This window comes from Festucalex cinctus, chromosome 10, assembly GCF_051991245.1.
Source record: "Festucalex cinctus isolate MCC-2025b chromosome 10, RoL_Fcin_1.0, whole genome shotgun sequence".
NCBI lineage: Eukaryota > Metazoa > Chordata > Actinopteri > Syngnathiformes > Syngnathidae > Festucalex > Festucalex cinctus.
In genome coordinates, this window is record NC_135420.1 from 2760001 (window position 1) to 2779185 (window position 19185).

The following is a 19185-nucleotide window of genomic DNA, read 5'->3' on the forward strand; positions in this document are numbered from 1 at the left end:
GCCAAGGAGCACCGATACGCTGGTTTGTTTACATGTCGACCGTAATTACTTTATTACAGCAATGCGGCCGAGCCATGCAGCACACGCTTGGAACGCGCTTATCGTAACTGTTTCAATATGAAAGAACTTAAATAATTTACTGGTGGTTGCCACTGCGTGTGCGCGCCATACATATTGTATGTTTTGTTTTGCTTTTTGTTTATATGTTTGCAGTCTGATTGACTGCTGTAGTGGAGCCAGCACATTTAAAACTTTAAGACTACAGCCATGTCAGTGTGCACTGTTTTACATTCAGTTGTTCCTTTTTTTTCTTTTTCTCTCTCTCTTTGTATTGGGTCCGTATTTAATTTAATGTAATTCTGTTCAACTCTTTTTGATTTGATTGAATCAGAGTCTGGTGAATCTTTCAGGACTGTTTAATGTTCTAATATTGTTTATAGGGGTGTTTTATTTTTGCTGTTCTAATGTTTGATACCGGAGGAGTAGTTTCAGTAGAGACAGGAAGATTTAGAGTTAATGTTTGGATTTGAGAGCTTGCAGCTTTTCTTTTTAGCAGCTTTCTCGGGAGGGGTGTGTGTGTGTGTGTGGGGGGGGGTCACTGCCAACAGCTGGGGAATCAAATGTACATACATATATTTTTCTTTTGACCTGCCATTTATCTAATCTTACACTTTTTACTTTTTTCAATTGTACATGGATAGTTGTGTGAACTTTGTTAGTTGGAATGTTAGAGGCTTAAACCACCCAGTGAAGAGAAGGAAGATTTTTTTCACATTTAAAACAGCTTAAAGCAGATATTGCTTTTCTGCAAGAAACCCATGTTCGCAGCTCAGACAGCAGGCGTCTGCTGATGGGTTGGGGGGGAGGGGCATTCCACTCCTCCTTTCAGGCTAAGGCCAGAGGAGTTTCAATCTTAATATCTCCAAATATTACCTTTGAGCCTCATAATGTGACTTCTGATAAGTTTGGCCGATATGTTATTGTGACTGGGAAATTGTACAACACAATGGTGGTTCTCGTTAATGTTTATGCCCCCAACGTGGATGAACCAACTTTTTTTGAGCACCTATTTTCATTACTCCCAGACCTAAATACACATTCTTTCATCTTTGGAGGTGACCTGAACTGCTGGCTGGATCCGCTCTTAGACCGGTCTTCCACCAACCCCGGCACGCCTAGTAAATCAGCCGACCTTATTCAGCCCTTCCTCATGCAGTATGGTGTTTGTGATGTGTGGCGTTCTCTACATCCCCAGGAAAAGGAATACTCCTTTTTTTCCACACGTTCATCACACATATTCACGTATAGACTATGTTTTCCTTGACCATGGTCTGCTCCCCCTTGTCCGATCCTGTGACTACCATAGTATTGTCATTTCAGACCACGCGCCCGTCTCCATGGCCATCTCCCTCCCAAATCTCCCCCGGAGGAGCAGACAGTGGCGTTTCAACTCCACTCTGCTGTCTGATGACAAATTTGTGGAGTTCATAGAAAATGAAATAACTTTTTTCTTATCCACTAACATATCCCCTGAGGTCTCCAGTCTGGTTGTATTGGATGCCCTTAAGGCCTACCTCAGGGGACAAATCATATCTTACACAGCTCAAATGAAAAGTAAAGCTAACAAGGAGCGTTCAGATCTGGCTCATCAAATTGGGGAAATTGACAAACAATATGCGCTAACTAAGAATCAAAATCTTTGTAAAAAACGATTAGAGCTCCAAACTAAGTTTGACCTACTCACGACCCATTCAGTTGAATATTTGCTCCTGAAAAATAAAGCCACATTCTATGCCCATGGAGACAAGGCCGACAGACTGAAATAGTCTCAGCTATCTCTTCAATGCAGTCAGGCAAGAGTCCAGGCCCCGACGGGTTCCCAGCTGAGTTTTTTTAAAAAGTTCTCTTTGCTTTTGTCTTCGCAACTTTGTTCTGTGCTTTGCGAATCGTTTAGGCAAGGCTCCCTTCCTAAATCATTTTCGGAAGCGTGTATCACCCTTATTGACAAAACAGGCAAAGATCCCACACATTGCGCCTCCTATAGGCCCATTTCTCTCATTAACACGGATGCAAAAATCCTGGCCAAAGTTCTCGCTCACAGATTAGAAAACATCCTTACAACCATCATATCTGAGGATCAAACTGGTTTTATAAAGGGTAGACACTCCTTCTTAAATATACGTAGATTATTAAATATTATCTATTCCACTCCTGATGATACCCCTGAGTGTATAGTCTCTATTGATGCTGAAAAAGCATTTGATCGCGTGGAGTGGGTCTACCTGTGGGCAGTGCTGGAGAAATTTGGTTTTGGGCCGAACTTCATTGCGTGGATTAAACTGTTGTATTCTCATCCTACAGCCTTGATCCGAACCAACTCCCAGTTGTCTGATCCGTTTAGCCTGCATCGTGGAACCCGCCAGGGTTGTCCTCTCAGCCCCATGTTATTTGACCTGGTTATTGAACCTCTCGCCATCGCCATCCGTAGCCGAGATGACATCACGGGTATATGGAGAGGCGGCATTGAACATAAGGCCTCGATTTATGCGGACGACCTTATGCTGCTTATTTCGAATCCGACCACTTCTCTCCATTAGGCTCTGTCACTACTCGATCACTTTAGTCGATTATCTGGGTATAAAATAAACTTTGAAAAAAGTGAACTGTTTCCAATTGGCAATATTATATCTACTTCAGACTTTAGCAATTTTCCATTTAAAACTGAAAATTACAAAATTTCCTATTTAGGCGTCACGATTACCCGAAAGCACAAAGACCTTTTTAAAGAGAACTTCTTGAATTTATCAACTTATATCAAACAAATACTCAAAACAATGGTCACCACTCTCCATGTCCCTCGTTGGGCGGATAAATTCTATTAAAATGACCGTTTTACCGAAATTTTTGTACCTATTTCAGGCTTTACCAATTTTCATTCCCCAAATTTTTTTGGATGATCTTGATTCAACAATCTCTTCTTATATTTGGAAGGGGAAAAGGGCCCGTCTTAACAAAACCCATCTACAAAAGACGAAGGCCGCCGGTGGTCTGGCTTTGCCTAATTTCCGTTTTTATTATTGGGCTGCCAACATGCGGTGTCTCACATTCTGGTCTCACTTTCATAATCGTCCGGATCCTCCTGGCTGGGTGGCAATGGAGTTGAGATCAGAGAATGAGTATCCCTGGCTGCATTGATCGGCTCCTCTCTTCCACTCTCAACCAGATCTTTAAAAAATCCGGTGGTTAAACACTCAGTGAGGATCTGGTCTCAGTTCCGGAATTTTTTCAAATTACACGACTTCTCACCATTTAGCCCAATATTATGTAATCATTTTTTTCAAACCCTCACTCAATGACGCCGCCTTCAAAGAGTGGAGTCAGAAGGGAATAGCACGCTTCAAAGATTTGTTCATCGATAATAGTTTGGCATCATTTCAACAATTACATAATAAATTTGCACTTTTTAATTCAAATTTCTTTCGTTATCTGCAAATTCGACATTTTATATTTTCTAAATTGCCCACCACACTAAGTTCTGACAGGAATATTGTTGACATTGTCCTCTCCTCAAATCCATACCAGAGGAGGCTTGTCTCTCTTTTTTGCAGCATGATGTTGGCTCTGAAGATGACGTCTATGGATAGGATCAGGGCGGCATGGGAGGAGGACCGAGGTGCCCCCTTTTCTGAGGAAACATGGTCATCCGTCTTAAAACAAGTCAATTCCTCATCTTTGTGTGCTCGTCATAATTTAATCCAATTCAAAGTGGTTCACAGAGTTCAGATCTCCAAAACTAAACTGGCCACCTTTTATCCTGACATCAGCTCACTCTGTACCAAATGTAATATCTCAGACGGCTCACTCTTTCATAAGTTTTGGACTTGTCCTAAACTTAGCAAATTCTGGAAAGAGGTTTTTTATTCTCTCTCCCAGATTTTGACAGTGAGGGTGGAGTTGTTGGTTTATTCGGAGTCGCAGGGGACGTTCGACTTTCTTCTGAACAGCGCCGCACTTTAGCGTTTGCCTCCCTCCTGGCGCGGAGGTCTGTCCTCCTCAGGTGGAGGGATCCCTCTCCTCCCGCACACGCCGATTGGCTGGCTGCTTTAATGACATGCTTGAAAATTGAAAAGATCAGATACTCTCTCCATTATTCTAATGGGAGATTCCTGCGTGCCTGGGGACCTTTTCTTGAACATGTGTCAATCCTCTCAGGCCCTTGACATTCCACAATTTGACTTCTCTTTTATGTTGTTTATTTTGTTGACATTGGTTATCCATAATCATTACTAAAGCTGAATATTTAATGGTCATGAATCGTATTGGCAGTGACGGGGTTTAATTTTATGGTTTATTTTATTTTTGTTTCTTTTTTTGTGTGTGTGCTGGATGTCAGTCCTATGTTTCATTTCATTTTGTCTTTCTTGCACTGGAAATCTATGCACTATTAATGCAGAAAATAAATAAAGAGATTTTGATTGAAAAATAAAACTCGCTGACACTAAAAACCTGACAGACATTCTGACAATAAAAAAACAAAACACGCAATCACAAGTGAGTTTTTGGACATTACCGAGCAGTGAGGAGAGTTTGGCAATTAGTCCAGTTTGGACCATTTGGTTGCGCAGAGCAGTGTCAAAGGATAGGTTGAGCAGTAGGCGTAATGTAGTGTTGAGTAGATCTTCATTCTCACATGGAACCAGCAGCGCCAGCTTCTCAACAGTGAATACTTCAGCCTACAAACAGAGATGGGCATTTTTTTCCCCCCAGAAGAGTAGATTGACAAATGTACACCAGATATAACCATTCATTCTCTCACCATGTCATTCTTGTTTTCCAAGAAGATGGAAAGTTTCTTCAGGAAGGAGACAACTACCAAAAGAAGTTCTTCATCCTTCCTATCCAGAATCTTCACAAGCATGCTCACTATATTTTTGTTCCTCATCTTCAGTTCTGTGTGAGTGTCTTCAGCAAGGTTCAACAACAGACACAGAGAAACTGCGGAAGAAAATAAACTAATGAAATTTCCATATAAATGAACTACAGTTAAAAATGAATAAATTCAGATTAAAAAAAGCAAGGCTAAAAAGATGCACAATAAACAGGTTGCATAAGTGTACAAAATAAGCCAGATGAAAATCAATGTTTTCAGTTAAGGTTTTGCAATGGCGGGACTGAGCTTTAGAGTTGGGCAGCTCGCCAATGGTGACTAAGAACAGCGTTGGAGAACTCGGTTTCCACTACCATTTGCCCGGGTGGCGACCTGAAAACTATTCCGATTGGAAGAGTGCACACAAACTCGTGACAGCACGTGTTATAAAACTATGTTCATTTGGTGACTGAATCGAAAGGAGACGGCACCGTTAGCACTTAGCACTGCTCAAACAACATTATTTTGCGACTAGTATCGCGAGACATCTTCCATACTTTCACTTTTCCCATTCGAGTGTGTAATGAGTTCACTTGCGTTCAAGATGGCTGTTTGGTTACATTCTATGTAACTTCGTTGCGATCCAATCACGGCAGATAAAAGCCTTCGATCGCCGCAAATATTCTCAAAATGGGAGGGGGTCACTATCTGTGATTGGAGCGGACATTACTTTAATTATCTATGCAGTATTCTCAGCAGTCTGCTATTTATATTTAATCACGATGCTAAAATCCATTTATCACCCCTGACTTTCTTCTTCGGCTGTCTTAGTGAGGTACGTCATTACGTGGGTGTCACCCAGTGTGCCACCCGGTGTTCAAACTGCGACACCACAGGTTGTGTTGAACTCTAGATAAATGTGAGCTACTGTCCTAAACATATTTGAACAGCGTTTGTTTTCCTCTGTACAAAATTTGGAGGCAGCCATCTCCACCTAATTTGCTCGCCGCCTCCAGCCTGAGCGACTGATATCGCTCAACACAGCCGCATAGCTACAGCTTGGTCCAGTGCCACAGACCAAGATTTTCTAGGGAATATAACATTGCAGGATAAGGAATCAAGGATGATCAGGATAAGGCTGCTTTAGAACTACGTATATCAGAAGCCGAAATCGCCCAGGCACACAAAACGATAAAGAACCAGACGGGTACTCAATTGAGTTATATATAAAACATCCATCCATCCATTTTCTTAACTTAACCGCTTGCTTCTCACACGGGTCGTGGGGGTGCTGGAGCCTATCCCAGCTGGCTTCAGGCAATAGGCGGGGTACACGCTGAACTGGTTGCCAGCCAATTGCACTATATGAAACATTTTCTACCAAATTGCTACCTATATTGAAATTAGTTTACTTGGATGTATTTGAACTAGGGATGGGTACCTTTCACATTTGAACCGATACTGTTCCGATACTCGGTACCTGGAAATCGATACTGGTACTCAACGGTACCAATTTTTGGTACATTTGTGCTCTTGTTTTCGTTTTCGTTTTTTTTCCTCTCTTTTTTTTCCTTAATTTTATTTATTTGGATGCAATAAATGTTCATCGTTATGTAACAGTATTGTTTTCTAATCAATTTAACAATTACTTTTAAATATATAAACTTTGACAAATAAAAATGTAAAACAAAATGAGCCAGAGAGCAATAGTAAAAAAATAAATGTATAACAGTAAATATATAAATTAATAAATGATGTTTTCGTTTTTTGTGCAGTTATTTTTCCAGAACATAAAGGCTGCCACACGCCGCGCAATCAGTTTGAAGTTCCAACCCACTTTGCCCTCAATATAGTAAAAAAAAAAAAAAAAAAAAAAAAAAAAGAACAGTTGGAAGGGGACATGATGTGAACAAAGAGAATAATTGTGTTCAAATTAATCATTTGACTGCACCCGACGTGGTCTGTAATGCTCGCTACATTTTGGCCATAAGCTTTCGTGATTGTCAACATAGTCAAGAGTAGTAGCCTACTGTACATCCAAATTACAATGTTAATATACCTTAACGATGGTGAAGCCGTTTACCTTCTGTCATGATTCTATTCGGTGGGGTCGCTCCGAGTCGTGTGCTGATTCCGGAGAAGCGGACATTTCCAGCTTCCGCCGGGTGAGGAGGCTTTCCTCCTCCTTTATAAACTGTATGTATTTGTTTGGCTTGGTGAGCGGCACAAAAGTCTCACTCGTTCCTAAACCCGGAAATGTTGGCGTCCCTCCACCGGCAGCGGCCCAGCCTGGACCCGGTTGAGTGAATGCTGCGTTGTGGGCCGAGGAAGAAGCGGTGGCACCCGCGGGTTGGGCGGTCGGTCTCTCAGGTGAGCTGCCACCGGAATCGCGGCACCCGCTTGCCGCCAGTCGCTTCCGCCGACCGACCACGCGGCTACAGACCGTCTAGGCTCCCGCGAGTGGGGGACGTCAGCATGCCGGGTGCGTAATTTGTATATAATGTTGCGTTCAAGTGCACCATGGAAAATAGTCAACTCACATACTCCCGCACAATCACAACTTAAAACGACGTGCTTCAGTAACGAAACATGAAACAGTTATATTTTACGTGAATCGATGCTCAGAAGTACGAATCCCAATCGATACTTACCACAAAAGTACCGTCTTCAGTACCCATCCCTAATTTGAACAAAGGAGACTTTCCCCATCCATGACAAAAGCTACTAGTTCTGTAATTCATAAAAAAAGGCAAAGGTCCTTGAAATTGTGAGTCCTACCATCCTATTAGCCTGCTTAACAATGATTATAAAATTCCATCCATCCATCCATCCATCCATCCATCCATTTTCTTGACTGTTTACTCCTCACAAGGGTCGTGAGGGGTGCTGGAGCCTATCCCACCTGGCTTCGGTGGGATAGGCTCAATTAACCTGCCAAGCATGTCTTTGGAATGTGGCAAGAGACCGGAGTACCACGCGGGCACAGGGAGAACATGGAAACTCCCCTCAGGAAGGCCGAAGCCTGCACTCAAACCTGCGTCCTCACCCTGGGATTACACCGGATGCATATGCGTTGCGTTCCGGCGATGCAGCCGATACGTTTCCATTCATTCAAATTGCTCAAATTACACCGGCTGCGTGTGCGTTGCGTGTCGACTGCGTCTCAGCTGCGTCGTGCGGCAGCCCTCCGCACGGATAGACCTATTTTCTGTTTTTGACGGACGACGCATCCGTCGGTCTCAGTCAAATGGCAAGCTAGCACAGAACACATCGAGCAGGACAGGAAGACCGACGCAGTTTCAAAATAAATTTCCGGTTACTTTTCAGAATAAAACACTCGCCTGCTCCTATTTCGCAATCATGTCAGCAAAACGTCATCATGCTTAACGCTTAATTCACTGTTTAAACACCGGCGAACATGGACAAGGAGAGATTTATAACCGAGGTGGAAAGCAACAAAATTAGATATGACATGGCACATCCTTTTTCCAAAGACAACTTAAAAAGGAATGCTGCATGGAACGTCATAGCAGGAGTGGACGGTGAGTTCAGTCAAAGAAAGTCCACCTCTCTTTCTGCTCCTCTGTTGAGCACAGATGTTCTGTGTCTTTGTCGTTGTTTTTAATGCCACATTATCGCGCGCGATCACGCGAGACACGGCGGTAAGTTGTCGTCAAGACGCAGCGGAGCGGAGACGCAACGCACACGCATCCGGTGTAATCCCGGGGTCAGTACTGGGAGGCTGACATGCTAACCAGTCAGCCCCTATAAAATTCCAACAAAAATTATTTCAAGATGGTTGGAGACAGTAGTGCCAAAAATTGTACATTCTGATCAGACAGGCTTCATAAAGGGGAGGCAATCGTTCCATAATCTCCGATGCCTTTTTAATATAACCTATTCAGATCAAAACTCAAATTCACCTGAAATAGTCATTTCATTAGATGCACATAAAGCAGGGGTGTCCAAACGTTTTCATTTGAGGGCCACATACAGAAAATCAGAAGGATGCAAGGGCCACATAATGTTATGTAGAGAAATTGTGTTTAGTCCTAAAAATTGTACAAATAATTTATTTGTGCTTTTGCATATTTAGAACAATGCTACAGTATATAAACCATTTTATTTGTAATATGGCAGTAGGGTTATTATAGTCTGACATTGGCTGGCAACCAGTGTACCCCGCCTTCTGACCAGAGCCACTGAGATAGGCTCCAGCACCCTCCACGACCCTTGTGAGGAATAAATGGTCGAGAAAATGGATGGATGGTTGGGTTATTATAGTTTTGGAATTTTCATTTTAGTTAGTTTTTATTAGTTTTAGTTCTTTAATACATGCTTAGTTTTAGTTAGTTTCAGGATTAGTTTTAGTTTGTTTTTTGTTTTTTTTAATAATGTGTATTACTTTTGCGCAATATTGAAAAAAACAAAACCATGGGAGCGACGTCATCTGGAGATACTTTTCTTTTGGCTGCTGCTAGATGACGACACTTCATTTTTGCTTTTATTTTATTTGAACTGATGCCATTTTTAGCATATGTCGTGGGCCACTAAAAAATGGACAGTGGGCCGTAAATGGCCCCTGGGCCGTAGTTTGGACACCTCTGACATAAAGCCTTTTGACGGTATTGAATACTGCCATCTCTTTAAAACTTTAAATAAATTTAGTCTTTATTTCATGAATTAAAATACGTTACCACAAGCCAAAGTTAGAGTCAACAATTTTAACTCACAATATTTCAAACTTCAAAGAGGCACGAGACAGGGTTCTCCGCTATCACCTCTCCTTTTCGATTTAGCTTTGGAAACGCTCACCGTTGCATTACGATCTAATATGGATATGCATGGCATAACTAGAGGCAGCTTGGTTCATAAAATGTCATTGTATGCAGATGACCTATTGTTGATCATTTCTAATCCAATTAATACAATCCCAAAATGTTTTGACATAATTTCTCATTTTGGAAATGCATCTATCTACAAGATTAACCTTGATAAAAGTATACTATTTCCCATAAATGATTCAACTCAAAATCTCTTTTGTTACCATTCCATTCAAAGTTACGACAGGCCCCATGAAATACCTGGGTGTCAATGTGACAACAAATTATAGGGATTTGTTTCATCATAATTTCTACAATGTTTTGTGAGGTATTAAGGAAGACCTTGTGTGGTGGCACACTATACCCCTGTCACTAGCTGGATGTATTAATTCAGTAAAGATGATTGTACTTCTTAAAATTTTATATTTACTATAAACGGTTCAATCTTTCTTCCAAAATAATTTTTCAGGGAATTCGATAGGCATATTAGTACTTTTATTTGGAACAAGACTGTTCCTCGGGTGTGGAACGAAGCTCTAGAAAGGGGTAGTTGTCTGGTGGGCTGGACTAACCTAAATTCCTGTATTACTACTGGGCAGCGAATTTAGACAAATTGGTTGAGTGGTACAGAATTTCGATGGAGGGGTATGGCCCTGATTGTGCTCTTACGGGGCAACACTCTTGCCTTTCCACCTCTGGCCTTGCTATTAACTGATTAAATATAAATAGAAGAATGATTTCTGAGAATACTGCACAGATATTCGAACCAAATGTCCGCTCCAAGCATAGACAGCGACACCCTCCCAATTTAAGACTATTTGTGGCAATGGAAGGCTTTTATCTGCCGTGACTGGATCACAACGAAATCCGGGCGAATGGTAGAATAAACTGAGTTTGCCCAACGCAGTTCTTTGTCACCATTGGCGAGTTGGCGAACACTAAAGCTCAGCCCTGATGTTTAGGACCTCAAAATCGGTGTTTTCTCTGCGAACAGTGCATTGCTATGCCCACAGCGTTTTGCAAAAATGCACAAACCGTGCCATAACATCATGAACGACTAAACACTCCTTTCAGCAAATATGAGGTCAATCCGGTTAACACACTTAGAGGAAAACATCCAAATAAAACCCAGTTTTCTTTAGCCAGTAGGTGGCGCTTTAACTACGATGAAATATAAGTTCGTAGATGTCTTTAGGACTTGTCTGTTCGCATAGCTTATGAATTCTCATAGGTACGTATTGCAAAAAATGTGGACAATGCAGACGCGTGGCGGGGCATGGTTGCTGAAATTGCGTAATCTCCCCGCGTAGAGCCATACGGACCTCGCGGATGCATCAAGCATAAACCAAGCTTAACACGGCATAGCCAAACTCATTACAGTTTCTATAAAAGTAAGTTGACCGTATGAGGCATGTCAGGGTAAGACTGATGGCAGAGGCCCCGTCTTAAAAACCACTTTCACTACAAATATTGCCAAATTTGCTTGGGTGACAAAGGTTATGGAAATATTTACCTCTGAGAAGCTGCTCCTGTTTATTAAGAAGGATCTGATACTTTTTTAGGGACTTCTCATGCTCCTTCTTCAGGTTTTGGTTCTCTGAAAATTCTTCATGTAAAACCAGTCAAGGAACAATCAAATGAAATAAAGACAATGAAATTTACAACTTAATTCAACGTTAAAAGAAAAAAAAAGACTAAGAGGATAACTCCTGCCATTTGAAAAGGATATAGGCCTTCCTCTTCCTTTGGAGCTCATCATGCCACACGTCATACCTCTTGAGCTCATGTTCAATGATGTTCATACACAGAGCCCCAATCTTGAAATGTGTGACAAGTCCATGAAACTGTGAAAAACTAAAAAGATATTTATTTTGACATTTATCTAACAAAGAAAAAGCCCGTTCAAGGCAGAGAGCCCATTTACCATGATGACCTGGCCAAGAAGTCAGCAGAATGCAAAACATATCAACAGTGAACAAGGAAGAAGAAGGAACACATTTTATGGTCATTATTTAACCCCTTAAAACTGAAAGGAACTGAGGGCTTTTTCACCCTTAAAACTGAAAGGAACTGAGGGCTTTTTCACTCCTTAAAACGGAAAGGAACTGAGGGCGTTTCACCCCTGAAAACTGAAAGGAACTGAGGGCTTTTTTCACCCCTTAAAACTGAAAGAAACTGAGGGCTGTTTCATCCCTTAACCTGGGCAGGGGCTGTTTGACAAAATGAATGCTAATCCGAGAAAATACCTACCTGACGAAACACCCACTTGAACAAATATGCATTATGAACCACTCACTCACCCCTGAGGCCATTAAAAAGCCCTCAGTTCCTTTAAGTTTTAAGGGGTGAACCAGCCCCCAGTTTCGTTCGGTTTTAAGGGGTGAAACAGCCCTCACTTTTGTTCAGTTTTAAGGGGTAAAAAAGCCCTCAGTTCCTTTCAGTTAAGGGGGGGTGAAAAAAAAGCCCTCAGTTTGAGTATGAGTACAGTGAGGACGACGAGCAAGGGAATAAAATAAGTGTGTGGCAGTAACATTGTATCCTGGAAGGACCATATCCTGTGTGTTTATGTGTGGAACTGGGATTAGTTGAAGGCACAACAACCTTGCTAAAATAGATTATAGAGATCAAGTTAATAAGCGGAAGTAAAATTTGTGCTGGATCACAGTTGGTGTTCACAAAATGGTGGCAAACAAAGCCCAATGACAAAAAGGAGAGGAAAAACATGGGGGTCCTTATTAGCCCACGGTCCCTGTGGTTGTTTCTTTCGAGCCCCCATCTGTCTCTTTTTTTTTCCCACCCCACCTCTACCTTCTTTTTTCTTAGTGCCACTTGTTTGGCTCTCTGCCTTCCCTTCAATTGCTAAGCATGGCCATTTGTTAAGTCTACAATCCTGTACACTGGTTTAAAAGAAGCGACCTGCCCTCCCTCCCGCTCTCCCACTCTCCCTCTCTCGCTCTCTCTGAAAGTTCAACAAGTGATCACCTCATAATATGCCAGACTATTAACATCATGGAAAGCTTTTTTTGACATCACAGGTCCAGGATTGTTACCAACATCCCAAGATTGGACTCACTCGGAGATTGGGTTCAGAGTAGGGCTGGGAATAAAAGTCGACCAAGTCGACTGGGTCGACCAGAAAAAGTGGTTGACGCAAAAATGCATGCGTCGAAGCTATTTAAATTTTTTTTAAACATATTTGCAGCACCTGGACGTTGCCGGGAGGCCCGGAACCAACATTTCGTGTTCCGCACGGACACTTATTGCTGACTGACTCCGATTCACCACTACTAACTAAGATGCTTCTTAGGGTTTGTTTGGCCTTTTTCGACTGAAAAGACAGATAAATAACATCGCTAAATGTCTTGTGTTTGTAACAAAAACATCCGCGTCAAAATCGCTAAATAAATAAGAGCTTTAATGAATTTATTGCCGCCGGCCAGACATACGTAAGATGGCGGGTGGCCCTACGTGCATCAGCAACAGGAAGCTATCTACTTACTGTTAAAAACAGACGAAGACTTCAGGGTACTGCAACTTGAGCAGAGCTGTTTGTTTTTTTTTCTCACTCCTCCAAGTAGCGTGCAGGCATGATAAATTCAGCATTTGTCATAAGTAAGGACTATTATACTCCAGTTTTATGCCACCAAATGTGCAAAAACCAAGTCAAATTGACACAATGTTTTTTTTTTCTATTACTAGTTAACCACATCATGTATGCAGATGATTTGGTGATTCCCAGCAATGCAGGTCTCCAACAGATGCTAAATAAATGTTCAAAGTATGGCGTACATCACAATATTAAATATAATGCTACTAAGAGTGTAGTAATGATTTGTCGAACAAAAGAGGGCGTCTTAATTTTCCAGCTTTCAGGCTAGTGAACAATAATCTCTCACTCTGTGATAAAGTCAGGTATCTTGGCCATTTCTTTACGGACAAGATGACTGATGACGAAGATATCTGGAGGCAGCGCCGGGTTTTATATACTGTATACAGGAAAATATGCTTAGACTTAAGTTTAATGCATGTACTAAGGAGGTGAAGCTGTTGCTGTGATCCTCTGTGTAGCCCATCTGTGCTTAAATTAAAGCCGAACTAGTTTGCAAAAAATTAAGATAGCCTATAATGATGCACTTACTAAACAGACCTCAATGGACTAGTGCGAGTTAAATGTTTGTCAGCAGCAAATATTCAAGAATAGTAATCATATAATTAAAAAAATAATAATAAATGTACTGGTTGCAATGGCACAAGTAGACGAAGATTGTAGTTGCACTGTTTTAAAATTTCGGGACAAAGTGCCACCATTTTGGGGTGGTCTGGAACCTTTACAATATGTAGAGTGTGCCACACAATACTTTGCTTTGCACTTAAGAGTGTTTACAACATCAGGGTTCTACACTAACAGTGATTTCACATACATCATTCTTAAAGTATACCAGCTTTTACAGATTGACAGAAAGCCTACATTGTTTAGATATTTGAAATTATAAACGGTAAATGCATTGATGGACGTTCTCTATTTGAGTTTGAAATGTCCCACAGTATTTGAAAGCAACTGCAGTTCGGCACGCTGAACGATGTCAATGTTTACGCTCCCGTTAGTGGCTAGTGCTTGCTAATGCTGGAGACTTGTGCTGTATAATACAATTAAAGAATAATTAACAGACTAATTAAATGTCTTATGTCTTAATTGGAAATTAAATACAATTTTGAAGTGACATGTTGATGTGTGGAAGGGGACCGCCGCGTGAGGACGAGTCATGCTGGCTGCCTTGAGCTGTTAAACATGCCACACTGTGTGTGGGTCATTTTCAAAATGCAAATAAGGCTATTGCATCGGCGTCATTGTATTACTTAGGAGGCTTTTATTTTGAAACTGGCCTTGGCAGCGCGTCCCACGGACTATGTACAACCAAAACGTTGGCACTTGATACATACGGATCACGGCTCAAAAATCAGCAGTTGCACTGCTCATTAAAACATGCACTCGCTCCGTGCGACTAGATAAAAAAAAATAAAAAATTATCAGCACAGGCCGTACAGCTGCTCGCATTTGCGGGTGAATTGGTTGCAGTGTCGAGCCCTGAATATGACCCAATCATTTAGAAGAAGAAGAAAACTACCAGTTTACCTTGAGAAGCAGAAAAAGATGCAAATTATGGTTGTTGCCAGTCCCACACTTTTCTTCCAGTCTTCTCTCAGAACTATAGCCAAGGCTGCTAATGCCATCTCTGCCATATCGCATTGATGGACGTTCTCTATCTGAGTTTGAAATGTCCCACAGTATTTGAAAGCAACTGCAGTTCGGCACGCTGAACGATGTCAATGTTTACGCTCCCGTTAGTGGCTAGTGCTTGCTAATGCTGGAGACTTGTGCTGTATAATACAATTAAAGAATAATTAACAGACTAATTAAATGTCTTATGTCTTAATTGGAAATTAAATACAATTTTGAAGTGACATGTTGATGTGTGGAAGGGGACCGCCGCGTGAGGACGAGTCATGCTGGCTGCCTTGAGCTGTGAAACATGCCACACTGTGTGTGGGTCATTTTCAAAATGCAAATAAGGCTATTGCATCGGCGTCATTGTATTACTTAGGAGGCTTTTACTTTGAAACTGGCCTTGGCAGCGCGTCCCACGGACTATGTACAACCAAAACGGTGGCACTTGATACATACGGATCACGGCTCAAAAATCAGCAGTTGCACTGCTCATTAAAACATGCACTCGCTCCGTGCGACTACACTCGCTCCGTGCGACTAGATAAAAAAATTATTTTTTTTATCAGCACAGGCCGTACAGCTGCTCGCATTTGCGGGTGAATTGGTTGCAGTGTCGAGCCCTGAATATGACCCAATCATTTAGAAGAAGAAGAAAACTACCAGTTTACCTTGAGAAGCAGAAAAAGATGCAAATTATGGTTGTTGCCAGTCCCACACTTTTCTTCCAGTCTTCTCTCAGAACTATAGCCAAGGCTGCTAATGCCATCTCTGCCATATCGCATTGATGGACGTTCTCTATCTGAGTTTGAAATGTCCCACAGTATTTGAAAGCAACTGCAGTTCGGCACGCTGAACGATGTCAATGTTTACGCTCCCGTTAGTGGCTAGTGCTTGCTAATGCTGGAGACTTGTGCTGTATAATACAATTAAAGAATAATTAACAGACTAATTAAATGTCTTATACTTAATTGGAAATTAAAATACAATTTTGAAGTGACATGTTGATGTGTTGAAGGGGACCGCCGCGTGAGGACGAGTCATGCTGGCTGCCTTGAGCTGCCAAACATGCCACACTGTGTGTGGGTCATTTTCAAAATGCAAATAAGGCTATTGCATCGGCATCATTGTATTACTGAGGAGGCTTTTATTTTGAAACTGGCCTTGGCAGCGCGTTCCACGGACTATGTACAACCAAAACGGTGGCACTTGATACATACGGATCACGGCTCAAAAATCAGCAGTTGCACTGCTCATTAAAACATGCACTCGCTCCGTGCGACTGCACTCGCTCCGTGCGACGAGATAAAAACATTTTTTTTATCAGCACAGGCCGTACAGCTGCTCGCATTTGCGGGTGAATTGGTTGCAGTGTCGAGCCCTGAATATGACCCAATCATTTAGAAGAAGAAGAAAACTACCAGTTTACCTTGAGAAGCAGAAAAAGATGCAAATTATGGTTGTTGCCAGTTCCACACTTTTCTTCCAGTCTTCTCTCAGAACTCTAGCCAAGGCTGCTAATGCCATCTCTGCCATATCGAGAGAGAGAGAGAGAGAGAGAGAGAGAGAGAGAGAGAGAGAGAGAGAGAGAGAGAGAGAGAGAGAGAGAGAGAGAGAGAGAGAGAGAGAGAGAGAGTGTGTGTTAATAAGGGCACGAGCTAAAAAGTTAGCAATGTGTATGTTGCATTGCATATAAACTATAAAGTAAATGAGCGAAAACCACAACCCGAGTTTGTGTCCACTCATTTTTGCAGTTGAGAGGAAAACTGAGAATTAGCCTCAGGCAGTCAACAGGGCTCTCTTCCATGATGTGTCGGGAGCCTCAAACACAAAAAGTCAAAAATAGTAATGTGACAAGAGAAAAAAAACAAAACAAAAACAGTATGAGCACTTTATATATTTCAAAATTTTGCAAAAAACAACAACTATTCATTACTTAATTAAAGACAAATGTGTGTGTGTGAATGTGCATGTTTGTTAAAGAGACCGTAAGGAATTTTCAGGTTGTTGATTATGGCTAAGCTTCCACATTTCTTGATCATTGATCATTTCTATCTACGACTACTACTGTTACAAATACTACTACTGCTGCTGTGCTGCTGCTACTGCTACTGCTACTGCTACTACTACTACTACTACTACTACTACTACTACTGCTACTACTGCTACTACTACTACTACTGCTACTACTACTGCTACTACTACTAGCTTGGACAAATAATTAGGTATGTCCAGGATTTTCGGTGGGCGGTGGCCATTTTGGCCAATTGATTAGGTACGCCCAGGATTCTCACCACACACTGCTCGAGGTGGCGGCCATCTTGGCCAAATGATTAGGGACATCCAAGATTCTCGCCGCCCTGCCCTCCCAGGGCGCCGGCCATCTTGGCCAATTGATTTGGTATACCCAGGTTTCTCATCCTAATGCTAAGTTAGCATGCTAATGCTAGCTTTACATGGTCATGCTAATGCAAAGTTAGCTTAACATGCCAAGCTAATGCTAAATTATCTCAGCCTACTAAGCTAATTCTAAGATACTGCTAAGCTAATGCTAAGCTAATTTACAATCTACTCAACTCAACTCAAGTTTATTTATATAGCGCTTTCAAACAGCCTGAACTGTCACAAAGCGCTTTACAGAAAGACAAAAACAAACAAACATAACACTAGAGCTGCGAGCAGCTATAAAGGGCCCTCGCAGCCCGGGCCACGTTGGGGTACTTGCACGTTGAGGTACTTGCACGTTGAGGTACTCGCACATTGGGGTACTGGTACATTAGGAGCAAAATTTCTTTGAACATGGCATGATAAACCTTTACATGTGGATTTTTTTCTGCCAGGTGTGATGTGTGTGTCAAGCTCAATGGGTTTTGGTGATTGTTAAGATCTGCAAAAATCAGCATCCTTTTTTATTTTTAGGGAAGGAGTTGACCTGATTGGTATTTTTTGCAAAAGTACATATACACATCATCGCTCGTACTCATTGCACGATGTTGCTTTTATTGTCCATAGAGGCTATCAAAAATAAATAAAACAAAATCAAAAAGTACATATGTTTGGATCGGTCTGATACCAGTGAACATCTTGAGTAGTGGAAAGTAAAAGAATATTCATAAATGACTTAGTTATAACACTTACAATGAGTTCACTAATTTTGTACAAAATGCCTTAAGTGGGTTTTTTTTATTTTTATTATGCCTGAAGGACTAGGTGGCGCTGTATTTATAACAAAAATTTTTCATAAAGATACCTTCAGGCGTCGACTATAAATATAAATGTCAAGTTTGGGATTTTTTGAAGCATGTACCGGGGAGTTATTAAGCATATCCTTCATTCACGATACTGCTTTTAACGTCCATAGAGGCGATCAAAAATAAACAACACTAAATAAAAAATATGTATGTTTGGATAGGTCTGATGCCAGTGAACATTTTGAGTGGTGGAAAGTAAAAGAATATTCATAGATGACTTAGTTATCACACTTAGAATGGGTTTACAATTTTTGTAAAAATACCGTAAGTGGGGTATTTTTTTTTTCTACCTCAAGGGCGAGGTGGCGCTGCATATATAACTGAATGTTGTTATAGAGATATCTTCAGGCCTTGACGATAAACATACATGTCAAGTTTGGGATTTTTTGGAGCATGTACCGGGGAGTTATCAAGCATATCCTTTTTCATTGCGAAACGTGTTTACAATTTTTGTAAAAATACCGTAAGTGGGGTATTTTTTTTTCATGACCCAAAGGCTAGGTGGCGCTGCATATATAACTGAATGTTGTCATAGAGCTAGCTTCAGGCCTTGACAATAAACATACATGTCAAGTTTTGGATTTTTTGGAGCATGTACCGGGGAGTTATTAAGCATATACTTTTTCAGTGCGAAACACAAATTTTGATGCCCCGCCCTCATCATATAGTATTTCAAAAAGTCAAGATTTTTCCCCCTGTCGTTGGCTCAGGTCTTGAAATGGTCCAGGTCAAGTCTTAATTCAGTCGGATGAAACGTGTAGGAGAAGTGGGCAAAAGTAAATGTAAATGTGCAAAAATCATAAAAAATGGGACATTCAAAAATTCGTAGCTCACTTCCTGTTCATTTTAGCATATGGGTCCAAGAGACTTTTTTTTGCAGGTCTTGGGCTCCCTCATACACCAAAGAATTTCCAAAGATCTTGCTTAAACGTACAACCGGGGCTGCTTCGTTAAAAATTTCTAGGGGGCGCTATTGAGTCTTTTTTTTTTTAAATAGCACAATCAACAATAAAACATTGC

The 19185-nt window shown here is 41.3% G+C and overlaps 1 protein-coding gene across 3 annotated transcripts in view; it reads right to left on the reverse strand.

The window, feature by feature from the left end:
• kifap3a (kinesin-associated protein 3a) overlaps positions 1-19185 on the reverse strand; it is a 292502-nt gene that overhangs the window by 169966 nt on the left and 103351 nt on the right. For all 3 annotated transcript variants that reach the window (XM_077534647.1, XM_077534648.1, XM_077534649.1), the window contains exons 6-10: positions 16344-16443; positions 11418-11544; positions 11204-11300; positions 4817-4995; positions 4571-4733 (exon numbers count right to left, since the gene is read on the reverse strand). In XM_077534647.1, coding sequence (XP_077390773.1) covers positions 4571-4733; positions 4817-4995; positions 11204-11300; positions 11418-11544; positions 16344-16443 — 666 coding nt within the window. The remainder of the gene's footprint in view (positions 1-4570; positions 4734-4816; positions 4996-11203; positions 11301-11417; positions 11545-16343; positions 16444-19185) is intronic.